General features: G+C 40.6%; 1 protein-coding gene across 1 annotated transcript in view; it reads right to left on the reverse strand.

The window, feature by feature from the left end:
- Nucleotides 1-12,359, reverse strand: part of LOC136964577 (A disintegrin and metalloproteinase with thrombospondin motifs 19-like) — a 67,874-nt gene extending 55,515 nt beyond the window's left edge. Inside the window, exons 1-4 of the mRNA XM_067258739.1 lie at nt 12,293-12,359; nt 11,622-12,037; nt 6,548-6,731; nt 78-250 (exon numbers count right to left, since the gene is read on the reverse strand). Of these exons, the coding sequence (XP_067114840.1) occupies nt 78-250; nt 6,548-6,731; nt 11,622-12,037; nt 12,293-12,359 (840 nt within the window). The remainder of the gene's footprint in view (nt 1-77; nt 251-6,547; nt 6,732-11,621; nt 12,038-12,292) is intronic.
- Nucleotides 12,360-14,557: the final 2,198 nt, after the last annotated feature.

The following is a 14,557-nucleotide window of genomic DNA, read 5'->3' on the forward strand; positions in this document are numbered from 1 at the left end:
AACACATTGTAACTCAACAGTACCTGAAAGTACAGTTGATACAGATCAGAGACACAATAGTGTATGTCAACTCGTACCATGTTCATGATAGTGAGGATGAAACGTTTAGCTGCCTCAGTGCCGTGATAGCTGACCATTGCTGGGTCAACCACTACCAGTGTCTCAATGTTGTACTCTTGAAGTAGCTTGTACGAGTACCTCTTCCCTCTCCCCCCTTCAGTGGGTCTCTTGGTCTTACTTCTCAGTTTTTCTGTAAAGAAGCAGAGAAAAAAGAGATGTATCGTTTGCAACATAACTAAGGGAAAGAACCAAACCACATTATTGTAAAACTATGTAATAGTGTCATAAAATGTTGCCACGTCACAACATTCTTACATAGGTATTGTATATATTGTAACTTACCAAAGCAACACATCAGTATAGAAAGTGAGATGTCAACTGATGTCAGTTTTGTTACAGCTAAATTGATCGGTGTGCACCACTTTTCCTAAGGCAGGTTGATGGATGTCATGGACACAGCCATGGCCTTGTGTTTTCCAATTGTTTTTCTTGTCGGTCTCTGTGGTGTGGGTGTGTTTGTCTCTCTCCCTCTCTTCCTGGTTCCTTGATTCTTACTAGGGGTGTAACGATACACTCAGCTCACAATTTAATACGTATCACAATACTGGGTTCACAATATTAAAATATGTATATAAAAAGAAAATGACATTTAAAGAACAGATTTATTTCCAAAACATTAACAATTTTCAATAACCTTCTTTTAGGCATGCACTCTAAAAGAATAAGTAATATTTTGGGCAGTTTTCGCAGTTTTTAATAGCCTATTGTTGTGCAGTATTTTTGCCATTGCATAAATGTGCTTTTTAGGATTCCTCCGTCAGGAGGAACCCTATTGTAAATGTTGGTATTATTATTAGGTTCCTCCGGTAGGAGGGAACCTATTGTTATTGTTGGTATTCTTATTAGGTTCCTCCGGTAGGAGGGAACCTATTGTTATTATTGGTATTCTTATTATTATTTTTCTTCTCCTTGTGCCCCAATATCTCAAAAAGTCCCTTGTCATAAATTTTCTAATTTGGCACATTGATACTACATCCAAGTGGGTACCCCCACACCAAATATGGGCCACATCGGACCATAGGGGGCGCCACAGGCCACGCCCAAAAGTCAGATTTTCAAAGTTATGGCATTTCCACCCCATTGCTCCAATTCTTTTGAAACTTGGTGTGCATGCCTCATTTTTCATGAGGAACAAAAAATCCTCAAGGACCCATAAGGTCCGCCATGATGGATTTTCCTGTACTGTGATAATTTGGGAAAACCTTCAAAATTCCTCTTCTCTTGAACCAAAGGTGAAATTGACTTGAAATTTGGTACAGATATGTATCATTGACGTATTTAAAAACGTTACTTAAGGCAATCGAATCAAGTACAAAATGGCTGAAATGGGTGTATTTATGTAAATGTCCACATTGCCTCAATATGTTTGTGTCACTAAATCAAATGTATTTTTGAAGGATGGTTCAAACCTAATAGGCTTTAAGGTGACACCCCCCTGAAGTACCCTGCAACCAATCAGAGCAACGTAATATGTTGTTTGTTGAAAACGAATTCAACCCAAGGGCTCTTTCGTGACGTTGTTGATTACGTTACTGTTGATCATCTGTCCATCATCGTATAAAGCCCGCCCTGGCAATTTCATTGGTCCGTCCAGATCCTGGTTTTATGTAGTTGTTCCCAATACGAGACCCTCCAGACCCAACTTCCCGACCAAATTCTTTTGTGGGCGGGGAGAAGTTGGGCTGGCAGCCAGGCTAAACCAGGTCATCCCCATGTCTTGTTTTTATAGGAAATTTACATATCTTGATTGTGGACAACTTTTTGTTCCCCAATCTCAATGAACAGCCAAATACAGCAACAGCATTGACATTGTTTAACAATTACCACAGTCCTTTTCTCACTTGTTGTACTTCTAAACTCGCAGAATGAAATCAAAACAACCACTGGTGGTTTCATTCCACCTTAGATTTAATGAATGGTCACATTTATAATCTTTGAAATAATTTGATCAGTCTTCAAAATATTATAATTATATATGCATATGGAAAACGTTTCAACAACAATGATATGGTATGCAATGCCATAGATTAATTATACATTACATGTTTATAATATTTTGCGGAGGAACCCGCATCGCTGCTTGCAGCTATATTTATTATTGTAATTTATCTCATGAACACATTGGTAAAAAGTTTTGAAATTTGGCATATTGATACAACATGCCACAAATACCACCCAAACATAGACTGGCCCACATCAGAACATAGGGGGCGCCACAGGCCACGCCCAAATGTCCACTTTTCAGAGTGATGGCATTTCCACCCCATTGCTCCAATTCTTCTGAAACTTGGTGTGCATGCCTCATTTTCCATGAGGAACAAAAAAGCCTCAAGGACCCATAAGGTCCACCATGATGGATTTTCCTGTACAGTGATAATTTGGGAAAACCTTCAAAATTCTTCTTCTCTTGAACCAAAGATCTAATTGACTTGGAATTTTGTACAGATATGTATCATTGATGTATTTAAAAACGTTACTTAAGACAGTTGAATCAAATACAAAATGGCTGAAAGGGGTGTATTTATGTAAATGTCCACATTGCCTCAATATGTTTGTGTCACTAAATCAAATGTCATTTTGAATGATGGTTTTTCAAACCTAATAGGCTTTAAGGTGACACCCCCCTGAAGTACCCTGCAAAGTTTCACCTTGATATGTGAAAATATGACTGAATTACAGCTGTTTGAGCTTGGACCAAATCTGACAATGCTTGCCTTATTTTATTATCCAGTTACTGAACATGGTAAAGTCCAGATCTGGGAATGGCTCAATTGGATGAGATGTTGTGCTGGTCAACGTAGGGTTGTAGGTTCAAAACCAGTCAAAGGCATTTTTTTTTTGTTGGACAGAACGGTTTCTAGTCTTCCGGTCAATCCTCCGGTTGTAAAACATAGCAATGAGTGTTTATTTGAGCCCATAACAACACTCCGATCATCTGTTTAGCGAGACTGTGTAAGCCACTGCAAAACAAGACAGGTTTACCACAGTAGCTAGCTACTTGGAGTCTATGCATGGTAGTGTCAGATTCACAACCGAGTTAGCTTTAATGAAGTATATTGATTGTTCAGGTGGATCCCTTGCATGTTGCACAACTTCATTTCAGTAACCTAAGCCAGGACAAATTGCCACTGATGCTAGGCATGATTTGAAATCCCTTCCATGACAAGTTATGGCACCCCAAACAACCTTTTTAAAGCACTACGAGTAAGCTATTCTTTACAGCAGCAACCCAGTCATCCCGTTGTCCCATTTGTATGTCCCATATTCAAATAGGGCTAAATTACAGCTGTTTGAACTTTAACCAAATCTGACAATGCTTGCCATTGGAGAAATGTCTTATTTCCTGATACAAAAACTGAACAATCAAATGTGTAAGTCTGCAAATGGCTTAGTAGGATGAGACGCAGTGCTAATGTGCGAAGGATGGTGAGTTCAGGCAAAGGTATAATTTTTATTTATTTTTTATGACAGAAATTACAGTTTCAAGTCTTCTGGTTAATCCCAGAGTAACTATCTATTATGTCAATTTTCAACATTTTGTCATGTTGAAGGAGGAATCCGCCATTGCTGCTTGCAGCTATATTTACTTTTGTCTTGCTTTTCAAAAAAAAATCTTAGCACAAGACAACTATTTCAAAATATTTATTTAAATGTTTTGCATTCCAGCAGACATTATTTGGCCATCTTTAAGCCCCTTCTTTGAATAGCCTATATTAATCCGATAACTGACTGCTGAAAGAATGTAACGCAGGCTACTCTGTACGCCAAAAAAAGTTGGTAAAAAAGTGCATTGAAAAGAGCAAAAAAGTGGATGAACCCACCACAAATTAACACCCTGTCTACTTAAGGCCGATATATGCTTCTGCGTTTTTCGAAAAACGGACACATGGGAACGCCCTCCTCTACGGGGAACGTCCTCTCCGAGAGCCCTCGGAGAGCCCCGGAGAGCTCGACGTGCACCTCCTGAATTTTCTAACTATCCGTCGTAATTTCGGAGAGCTACGGAGAGCTGCGGAGACCCCCTTGGCTGTGATTGGTCAGTATTAAGAACCGCTTGCGTCAGGGGCGGGGTTGCCGTGATAAACAGGACAAACAGAATCCTTTGACCGCCATTGCTGTAAGTTTTTAGAATTCATATTTCAGTTAAACAGTACATGTAAATCAGCATCTGAATTAAAATGTGGCGAGAAATGGGCAGTGTAGTTGATGAAAATGTGCGTATTTTATTGATGAAACGGCTAATTTGTAAATTTGCTCCGACTTCTCGATAACCTAGGTAAATAAACACTCGACGACGACTTACAAAAAAACATTGCGCCACCTACTATTGTAAATAAAGACCGATACGTGCGGTAACCCCGGGTGAAGGTGTAGTAAAGTTGGGTAAACCAATGGCTGTCCAAATATAGCCTATGTTGAATATCAAATTTCAAACTAACTTTACCACGGTAATTTTTGCGTCTTTCTCGGACACTTTGAAATGCTTCCTCACTGTCAACATGTTGGTTGCATTTATATAGCACGCCCGCGTCACTCCACTCAATCAGAACTCAACAGTAACCCCATTAGTGAAGAGACGGACTAAGACACTTTCTTAAACAATAGTATTGCAGTCTGTCAATAAAGGCATATTTTTATCCATAAAGGCATATATTTAATCCAATTGTACTGTTTGGTGTTTGAGCATTAGTGAAACTTAAAGGGTCATGGATTGCAAAACGGATTTTACCTTGTCATAGTTGAATAACAACAGTTCAGTGGGTAAAATGGACATACAGTGAACCTCAAAGTTCATTGACACCTCTTTCCTATCTAAATCTCACAACTTGAAACCGCAGCTATAAAACGATCGGTTTCGAAAAAGCTGAATTTGTGACGTCATAAATGTAGCATCATCTTTGTCACGCTTGTTTTGTATTTATTCCAACACCTTCAGTTTCGCCAATGCTCAAATCCGGACCAAACTGTCTAATCGAATTAAATATAAGGTTTTTAGTCCGCCTCTTCACTAAGGAAAGACTAAGTTTAATTGAGTTCTGGTTATATTATCAATCTGAAGATTGGAAAAAGAGTCCAATACATAAAATGACAAATTTCAGTGCACTGGTTCGTGCAAGTTCTAATGCGAAAACAATTCAATTCGCAACCATGCAGTTCGTCAGCGATAAAGTAAGCAAACAGCGCTTGATCGGCCATGGCTGACGTCAACACAGCAAACCACCGTTTCTAACTCCTCCCCAACTGTGGCTACTCTCACCGGTCGTGTGGAGTCGGACATTCCAGCTTTTCGTGGTTTGCTGCGTTGACGTCAGTCATGGCCGATCAAGCGCTGTTTGCTTACTTTACTCTATTTTTTAATTAAACTTAGTCGTTTCGTTAGTGAACAGGCTGACTAAAACCCTTTCTTCAACACATTTTTAATTCAATTAAACTGTTTGGATTTGAGCATTGGCGAAACTGAAGGTGTCAGAATAATTACAAAACACGCGTCAAAGTTGTCGTGTGTGAGTCTGGCCAATCATGAAAAAAGTGTGTCGTCATTAGAACCCGTGCTCTTGAGAAAATGCACTCGGCTACACAGCCGGCAGTTCTCGAATCGATCTCACGGTACTTTCATGGCTACGTCACAGTGACCTAGCCTCGGCGCCGTCTGAAGTCGGACGAAAAGTCTAACCAGAATTCACTGTTTCAAGTCAGCCGCCTGCAGCCGGCTGCGGCGCTGCATGAAGTCAGTCCATGCAGCACCGGCGGCGCCGACAGCCGGCTGCAGCCGGCTGCCCTGAAGTTGAGAATGCCATTGGCTGCTTCAAGTCAGCCGGGCTGCAGGCGGCTGCAGGCGACGCCGGCGCTGTATTAAGTCGAACGCACTTAATGTTTCACCCCTAATCCCTACACACCTGTGTCTCATCAGTAATAACCAAGCTGTAATCCATTACCATCATCCTCCTCTGCGAATTTAGATTTGCTCCCCTTGTCAGTCTGATTGTTAGACCTGTTGGTTGTGTTCATGTGTGTGTAAGTTATTGTTCCTATGTGTTCTAGCCTCCTATGTGTTCCTTGTTGTTTTGTAATCAAGTACCTTAGTTGCTGAGTGTTTTGTGTCTTCAGCTGGAGTCCATTTCATGTATCAAAAATGGTTGTATAGAGTATTTGTTCCAGGTAAGGGAATTACGGGGCTAGCAACACTGATCCATGCCATATAGACACATGTTCTTAAATTATCTGCTCAGACTGGCTGGAAGTACTCAGACATCTCTCAATGTGCTGCGTTGGATTCCATTACAGATGAGGAATAAGTACTACAGTGGCGTGGGGAAAGCTTGAAAAAAATGAAGGTTTTTGACTGAGCACTGCTAGTCAACACCTGAATCTTTCCAGTCGAAATGAAGAACATTCTTGTTACAGGTTTCTACTTTGTATGACCCACCAGGAATGACTCCGCAGTAGTGGCCAGTTGTTTGTTTCTCCGTGGTGTTGTCTGTCTGTTTGTATGTCCTCTCTTCTGTTGAGCGTTTCCGCCGGTACACGCGATGAGCCTGTCCTGTGACAGCCAATGTCTGGTTCACAGGCTCGATGTAGAGGAAATCATTATTGATCTGAATGAAACCCATCTGCAATGGAGAGATGACACGTACTAAATGTACACATACTAAATTTACACACTTATTACTGCCTTACAGTAGCAAAAACAAAGAGCCATGATACATGTAGCACCGTCAGTTTTTGAACCACCCTCCTTTCGTCTGTCATTCCTACCTTCCCTCTTTTTCTGTCACTGTGGAGAATTTCTTAGATTTCCATCCTCTTAGAGAACCTGACAGGACCACTACTGTCTCCAAGGAAGCAGTTTAGTTACACAAAAACATAAATATCTGGGTCTTATTTTGTCATAATCAGCAGTAATGTGGTACCCTTTAACTTGTCTTAATAGTCGGGTCACCCTGCTGCCTGACATCAATCCATTTCAAATTATGCAACACAGTGACGTTTTGGCTAACAGTTTAGTCCCCTTAATTCAGCTCTGTCTGCAATTAGCATGTCACTTGGCCGTGGTGTGAGTCAGAGATTTTTCACACTACAGCAGATGGCTGAAGTGGTTGTGACATTATCACTTAGTCTAGGGCGACATAGATCAGTAGACCCCTCAACATAGCCCTGGAGGCCTGGAGCTGTGACATCTACAAAAAGGGAGGATACATTTACATTACAAGTACAAAAACAAACTCACTGCAGACCACCACCTACAACCACCCTGGATCTAATTGCAAGGTCTAATAACCCAAATTGTCTGTGCTTATCCATTCCCTGAAGCAGCAGCGAAAAGAAACGTTGCGGAAAAAACAACATATTGTGAATGTCCCTTAAACTAAATCCTGGGGAATGCCTTGGGTCAAATGTACGAGTGTACAAGCGTTTCTTCAGTTTCAGATTTATGAAAAATACACTTGGCATGAGAATCTGTGTACTTCTGCACACTTCAGATGTGATATGGCGACACTGACCAAAAGGCGGAGAGAAAGTGCATGCGTTTACTTGATCTACAATGGGAGTAAATAGTATAGGCCATCTATAATATATGCCAATTATCTCCTTTCAACCTATTTATCCAGAAAGAAAAGGTGTGAATTTGGACCACAAATGAGATATATATTTGTCATATATAGTTGTGCAATGGCTGCTTTAGTGCTTTTGGAGGACATCGCCAACAGGAGATTAAGGCAAGCAGGAGTTCACCCGTGGCCCACAATGATGATAAATTGTTATAGATATCCAAGAGCCAATCTTTTGGATCTCTGTATTGAGTGAGCTGGGCCCTGTGGTGGAATGCCCAACAAAAGCCAAGCAAAAGTCAAGCAAATCGACTGTAAAAGTTCTCTGCAACTGGGACTTTTCAGCAGGAGCTGGCAGACAGGTTCGGGATAAGCCAATCCACCCTCCTGATGCCCGAGGTGTGGGATGACATGATCCACCTGTCCCCAAGGTACATTAGATTCCCTTACACTGTGGTGGCCAACATTAAAGCGTAATTTACAGCGAAAACTGGTTTCCCAAATGTAATCAGTGCTATCGACTGCACACGTTAAATAAGGGCACAATGGGTTGATTAATTCATTTTTTGTAAATCCCCCCCAAAAATACTCCAACGTATACAGGCAACAAATAACTGCTATCCAGAGGCCACCAAACAATGCTCCTCCAACTCCATTCAGTAAAGTTGATCTCTTTCAGGTTTTTTTTGTTTTCTCATTAAGAATAATTCCTTGTTCACAATAGTTTAATTGAGAAGTATATTGAGAAACCTGACAAAATATGGGTGTTTCAACAACCCTTTCTTTAATTTGCATTTTGTTTGTTTGTTTTTTGCACACGGCACATGAGCACAATTGTAGCTGTTAGCCTAAACTCTACCATATTGGTGTTATTAATCCTTTAGGCAAAATGGCAAATAAATCTGTGGTATGGAAGCATTTGATCAAAGTACTGGGTGACTCAAAACATGTTGAATGCACACTCTGCCAACAACGGTTTATATTCTATAGTTTGACATTGAATATGATGTAGCCTACCACTTAAAAACCGTCAATTGGCCATCAGATCATTGTTTTACAGTGTGTAGCTATAGGCCCAGGATTTTTATGTTTCGGGAACGAAAGTTTTAGGCTATGTCTTCTTATGCTGTGCTACTGTAGGTCTAACCATCTGCATTTTATTTTTAACAATTCGCATGCTGCACTTTTTCAGGCAGTGATCAGCGCGCTCTGATGATTTGCATGTTAAACAAACATTATTTTTAATTTGTAGTACATTGTAAGAGATAATAAATAATAACCAATCTGCCATTTTTTATTATATCGTCATTCGGTAACAACAGGACTGGTGACACAAGTCTTATTATTAGTAGCTTAATAGCAAATTTGATAGCGGCTGAATCTGGAATGTCCAGCAGCAACATTTAGTCAGATCAGGAAAATGTTTGTACATTTAGGCTATGTTTGTCTAGTTATCAATCTCCCTTCTTACGCATGTATTTCTTTTAGATTATCTATTAAAACAATGAGGTAAAACATCATACAAAATGGTTTGATGAAAAACGTTTCAAATTTAGATTAGTCGATTTTCAGAAGTGTTTAGTCGAGTCTTGGTCGACCAAGAAAAGTTTAGTCGGGACAGCCCTAGTACTCAGTGTTCATAAATAGGGAAAAAAAACTTTGCATACAGTTTTACAGTTTTCTCGGTAGGCTTATGTAGCAGGTTAAACTCACTCCTCAAGCATGTAACAGGCCACCCTTATCAGTGAAGAGCTAGCTTTTCGTTGGCATAGCTGGTAGTGGTCGCGCTTTGGATGCCAGTGGTGGCAGGTGCGATCCCAGCGAAGGGCGAACATTAGCCAAGTGTAACTCTGATGGGGCAAGACCACATCTGTTACATACAAACTGGTGCCATCATTACACTACGCACGAGGAGTACACAACTGCTACACATACTTTTACAGATGAATACACAGAATTTGATACATTTGACTGGTGTTTAGATGGAATGTTCAAAAGTGTACTAAGGAAAAGGGTTAGGGTTGTAGGAGATCGGCTCATGGTGAATGATTTTGTTTGGGTTCATTTAGGTCAGATGACTGGTGCAGACTAAATAGGCCATTGGATAGCAGGCTTGATTAAAATACATCAGACAAGGGTGAAAATTGCGTTCAACACAAGCAGACAGTCAATGGCATCCTTTAAAGGTTGACCCCACCAAAATTTTATTATGAAGATGTACCCTCTGGAAAAAAGGCCTGCAAATATTTTCCATTACAAGTTCCATAACGAATACATGTTCACTATTGGATCTCTAAGAATTACTATCTTCATTTGCTGATGCCTGGAGTGACCGGTGTCTGCTATGGATGCCTCAGCCTTCTTTTCTACTAACTAGTTAGAAACGTACAACTAAACTAGCAGTTATTGGTAACATATCAGCACTTTCTATAGTCAAAATGAAAAACCAGGAGAAAAATATTACATAAATGAAGGTTTTAACAAAACTTGTCTACTTGTTTGACTTGCATAATAAAAGACACTGCACTGATGACTTGGCATGTTTTTCTGGTAGTAGCGCATTTGCTTTTTCTTATGACTTGAGCATGCTATCTCTTTGTGGCTCCAGTATTCCAGTATGTTCTTTGCCCGTCTGTCTGGCTGTCTGATTACATGGTTTTAGGATTAGGGCCACATCGTTCATTGCCTGTCAATCTTAACCCAGACTCTTTTCTGTAACTTTATCCTGACTCCTGAGACATTTACTTCACAATCAAAAACCACAATTATCTAACTGCCTAATATTCAACCCTTATATGTGGAATCTAGAATAAGTTTTAAAAAAACTCTAAGAAGCAATGCAACTTCAGTTCTCATGTACAATGCTTATCTCCAAAAGACATCAAAGAGGACACTGAAAATCCAACTGAAGGTGACTTGTCGAGTTCTAAAATAAGCACACACAAAAATAAACTTTTCAGCACTTCTCCAAAGAGATGTAATCCATTTTAACTGGGGTCAGTATAGAAACAGTATTCTCCACAATCAATATCCATCTGAAGTGTTTTTCTCTATGTTTAAAAGCCCATCTGGTTCTGCAAAATTACTCTTCACACACAAATTCAGAAAATAACCAAGTTCCCCTTCACTGCAAAGCACAGAGATAGTATGGACACTGTCATTTGTGTCATTTGTTGTTTAGGAGCACACAAAACAGATTCTGTTAGAAAAAAGAAATTGAAAATATACTAATTTGGTACATCTCTTGGCTTAACTGTAAAACAATTCCAAAGTTACTGATTTGCTGTCTCCATTGTAAAATTGAATTGTCATGAACTGCAGTATTTCATTAATTCAGCCTATTTTCACATGAACACGCACAGGAAAAGAACACTGTCCTCCTGCCAAAAGTTAATTTCATTGTGTGTGATGCGAAACTCTTAACAAGGCAGAGCCTGGGATTGTGGTCCAAAAAGTTGACATCAAGCCCAATCCCTCCTCACAACAGGAGATCACCCTTAAAGCCTCAGGGGGAAGCTAATGATTCTGTTCTTTGGCTTTTGGGAAAAGTTCATGCTGTCTGCCCCGAGACTGCTGAAAGCAGGGTGGGCCAAGAAAACATTAGACCTTTCAGAACGTCCCTCCCATACTCTTAAAAGACACACCTGAGGGCTAGGTGAGAGTGAAATACAGACATGAAGGTGTGTGCTTTTGTTAACCCCCACCCCCTCCCCCATCACACACACACACACAGTCTGTCACTAACTGTCATAAGCAGGATAACATGCACAGACAACATTGTATACAGCATTGAAAGGAAATGTAAATTGCTTCCAGATGCAATCATGGTGCTTAGTTTGAATTAGCAATGTGTCAAACCATTCCAAAGACAAAAGTCACACCCAACGTACCAAGAAGGCTACCCACATTTCAAGCTTATTGATATAACATTCGTTTTAAATATGTATTTACCAGTCCTGCGCAGGTGCTGAATGAGGCGACAGATCCTTTGTAATTGAGAACAGTCCCGCTGTAATAGCACGCTTTCTCTGAGTTGGCAGCGGTCGAACCTGGCCCGTTGCTTGGAGATGCCTTTCGTGCTTTCTGTCTCCTCTCCACCATGAATTTCTGGGACAGAAACCGTGTGTCTCTCTTCACTATGATATGCAAGTCTCTGCCAAAAGCTGGAATTTTTAGTTTCAGTCGTGTTTGCGGTCTCGGAGGTTCCAAATGGTACAGCACTGGAGACTCGTATTCGTCCCAGTTTGAAATGGAACGGACCTCCCGAGAACTGCTCCCGGCGCTATTTGGTTTATCGGGAGCCGGTGGGGTTGTGTCTGGAAAAACCTCCGGGAATACGATTTCAGACTCCTGGAATGGATGCGGATCTATGAATAAGAAGAAAGAAGAATGTAGCAAACGCTGTATATTAGTTGTTATAGTCGGCTTTCTCAATTTAAATGGGAGAGAAGCAAATGCATGGATGTTATCGGATTGGGCAATAAAATCAATGAATTTCGCATGTCTCCTGTGCTTACGCCTCAGCAAGACACAACAAGTTTTACAATGCGATTAAAATTGCAACTTAGTGCTGCATGAGCATTACAATGCTTGGCATCTTTAAATAGGTGTAAATCCTGTACCTGCAACTGCAAACGCTCCGACAAAGCATAATTGATGGAAGAGAGTGCATATGCACTTCAGATGCATATTCACAATAATGTTCAACCAACTCGTAGCTACAGTAGTGTCGTTACAAAGTTGCTGTCGATGCACAGAAGTCAAATTCTGTATTGTCTATGGACTGTCTGTCATTGTTATCCATCTCCCGGTAAATGCGTTCCTGTCCTCTCACATGAGTGTTTCCAAATGAATGACTCGTAATCCTGCAGTGTAGCCTAAATCAAAAAGTCAACATAGCAATAGGCTTGTAGCTTACTACATCTTAAAAGCATGGACGAACGAGAGAAAGGGTGAGAGAAAGAGAGAGAGGTGTATAGAAGTGTATTTTGATGAATGGACAGCGCACTCTGATCGGTAGAGAGCACACGAGAGCAAGAAAGGCACACTAACCAGAGCACCAACAGGGGAAGAGCAAGAAATCGGCTACACATGTTAAAATGAGTCGACATATTGAAGATAACTAACTCTTTAAATACTTCTGCTCACTAAAACTAACTCGAGTAAAATGAACAGTTGTGTTATTGGCGACAGTCCGTGCGAAGTTTTCCATGCATGGACTAATAGGCTATGTTTCTTGTGTGCTCTGGAAATTGACACTTCCTTTACACCTGTACATCAGTGACATGTAAGATTCAGTTAGGTCCATAAGTATTTGGACATTGACACAATGTATCATTTTGGCTCTGTATACCACCACAATGGATTTGAAATGAAACAATAAAGATGTGCTTTAAGTGCAGACTTTCAGCTTTAATTTCAGGGTATTTACATCCAAATCAGGTGAACGGTGTAGGAATTACAACACATTTTATATGTGGCCCCCCCCTTTTTAAGGGACCAACAATAATTGGACAAACTAACATCATCATAAATCTAATTGTCACTTTTAATACTTGGTTGCAAATCCTTTGCAGTCAATGACAGCCTGAAGTCTGGAACCCATAGACATCACCAGACGCTGGGTTTCGTCCCTGGTGATGCTCTGCCAGGCCTCTACTGCAACTGTCTTCAGTTCCTGCTTGTTCTTGGGGCATTTTCCCTTCAGTTTTGTCTTTATCAAGTGAAATGCATGCACAATTGGATTTAGGTCAGGTGATTGACTTGGCCATTGCCGAACATTCCACTTCTTTGCCTTAAAAAACTCTTTGGTTGCTTTCGCAGTATGCTTCGGGTCATTGTCCATCTGCACTGTGAAGCGCCGTCCTATGAGTTCTGAAGCATTTGGCTGAATCTGAGCAGATAATATTGCCCGAAACACTTCAGAATTCATCCTACTGCTTTTGTCAGCAGTCACATCATCGATAAATACAAGGGAACCAGTTCCATTGGCAGCCGTACATGCCCACGCCATAACACTACCTCCACCATGCTTCACTGATGAGGTGGTATGCTTTGGATCATGAGCAGTTCCTTCCCTTCTCCATACTCTTCTCTTCCCATCATTCTGGTACAAGTTGATCTTGGTCTCATCTGTCCATAGGATGTTGTTCCAGAACTGTACAGGCTCTTTTAGATGTTTTTTGGCAAACTCTAATCTGGTCTTCCTGTTTTTGAGACTCACCAATGGTGAGAATTGTGGTGAACCCTCTGTATTTACTCTGGTGAAGTCTTCTCTTAATTGTTGACTTTGACACAGATACGCCTACCTCCTGGAGAGTGTTCTTGATCTGGCCAACTGTTGTGAAGGGGTTTTTCTTCACCAGGGAAAGAATTCTTCTGTCATCCACCACAGTTGTTTTCTGTGGTCTTCCGGGTCTTTTGGTGTTGCTGAGCTCACCAGTGCGTTCTATCTTTTTAAGAATGTACCAAACAGTTGATTTGGCCACACCTAATGTTTTTGCTATCTCTCTGATAGGTTTGTTTTGATTTTTCAGCCTAACGATGGCTTGCTTCACTGATGGTGACAGCTCTTTGGACTTCATATTGAGAGTTGTCAGCAACAGATTCCAAACACAAATACCATACTTGAAATGAACTCTAGACCTTTTATCTGCTCCTTGTCAATGAAATAACGAACTCCCTTTATGAGGGAATAACATACACCTGGCCATGGAACAGCTGAGCAGCCAATTGTCCAACTACTTTTGGTCCCTTAAAAGGGGGGGGGCACATATAAAATGTATTGTAATTCCTACACCGTTCACCTTATTTGGATGTAAATACCCTGAAATTAAATCTGAAAGTCTGCACTTAAAGCACATCTTGATTGTTTCATTTCAAATCCA

Source organism: Osmerus mordax, chromosome 20 (assembly GCF_038355195.1).
Source record: "Osmerus mordax isolate fOsmMor3 chromosome 20, fOsmMor3.pri, whole genome shotgun sequence".
In the NCBI taxonomy this organism is placed as follows: Eukaryota; Metazoa; Chordata; class Actinopteri; order Osmeriformes; family Osmeridae; genus Osmerus; species Osmerus mordax.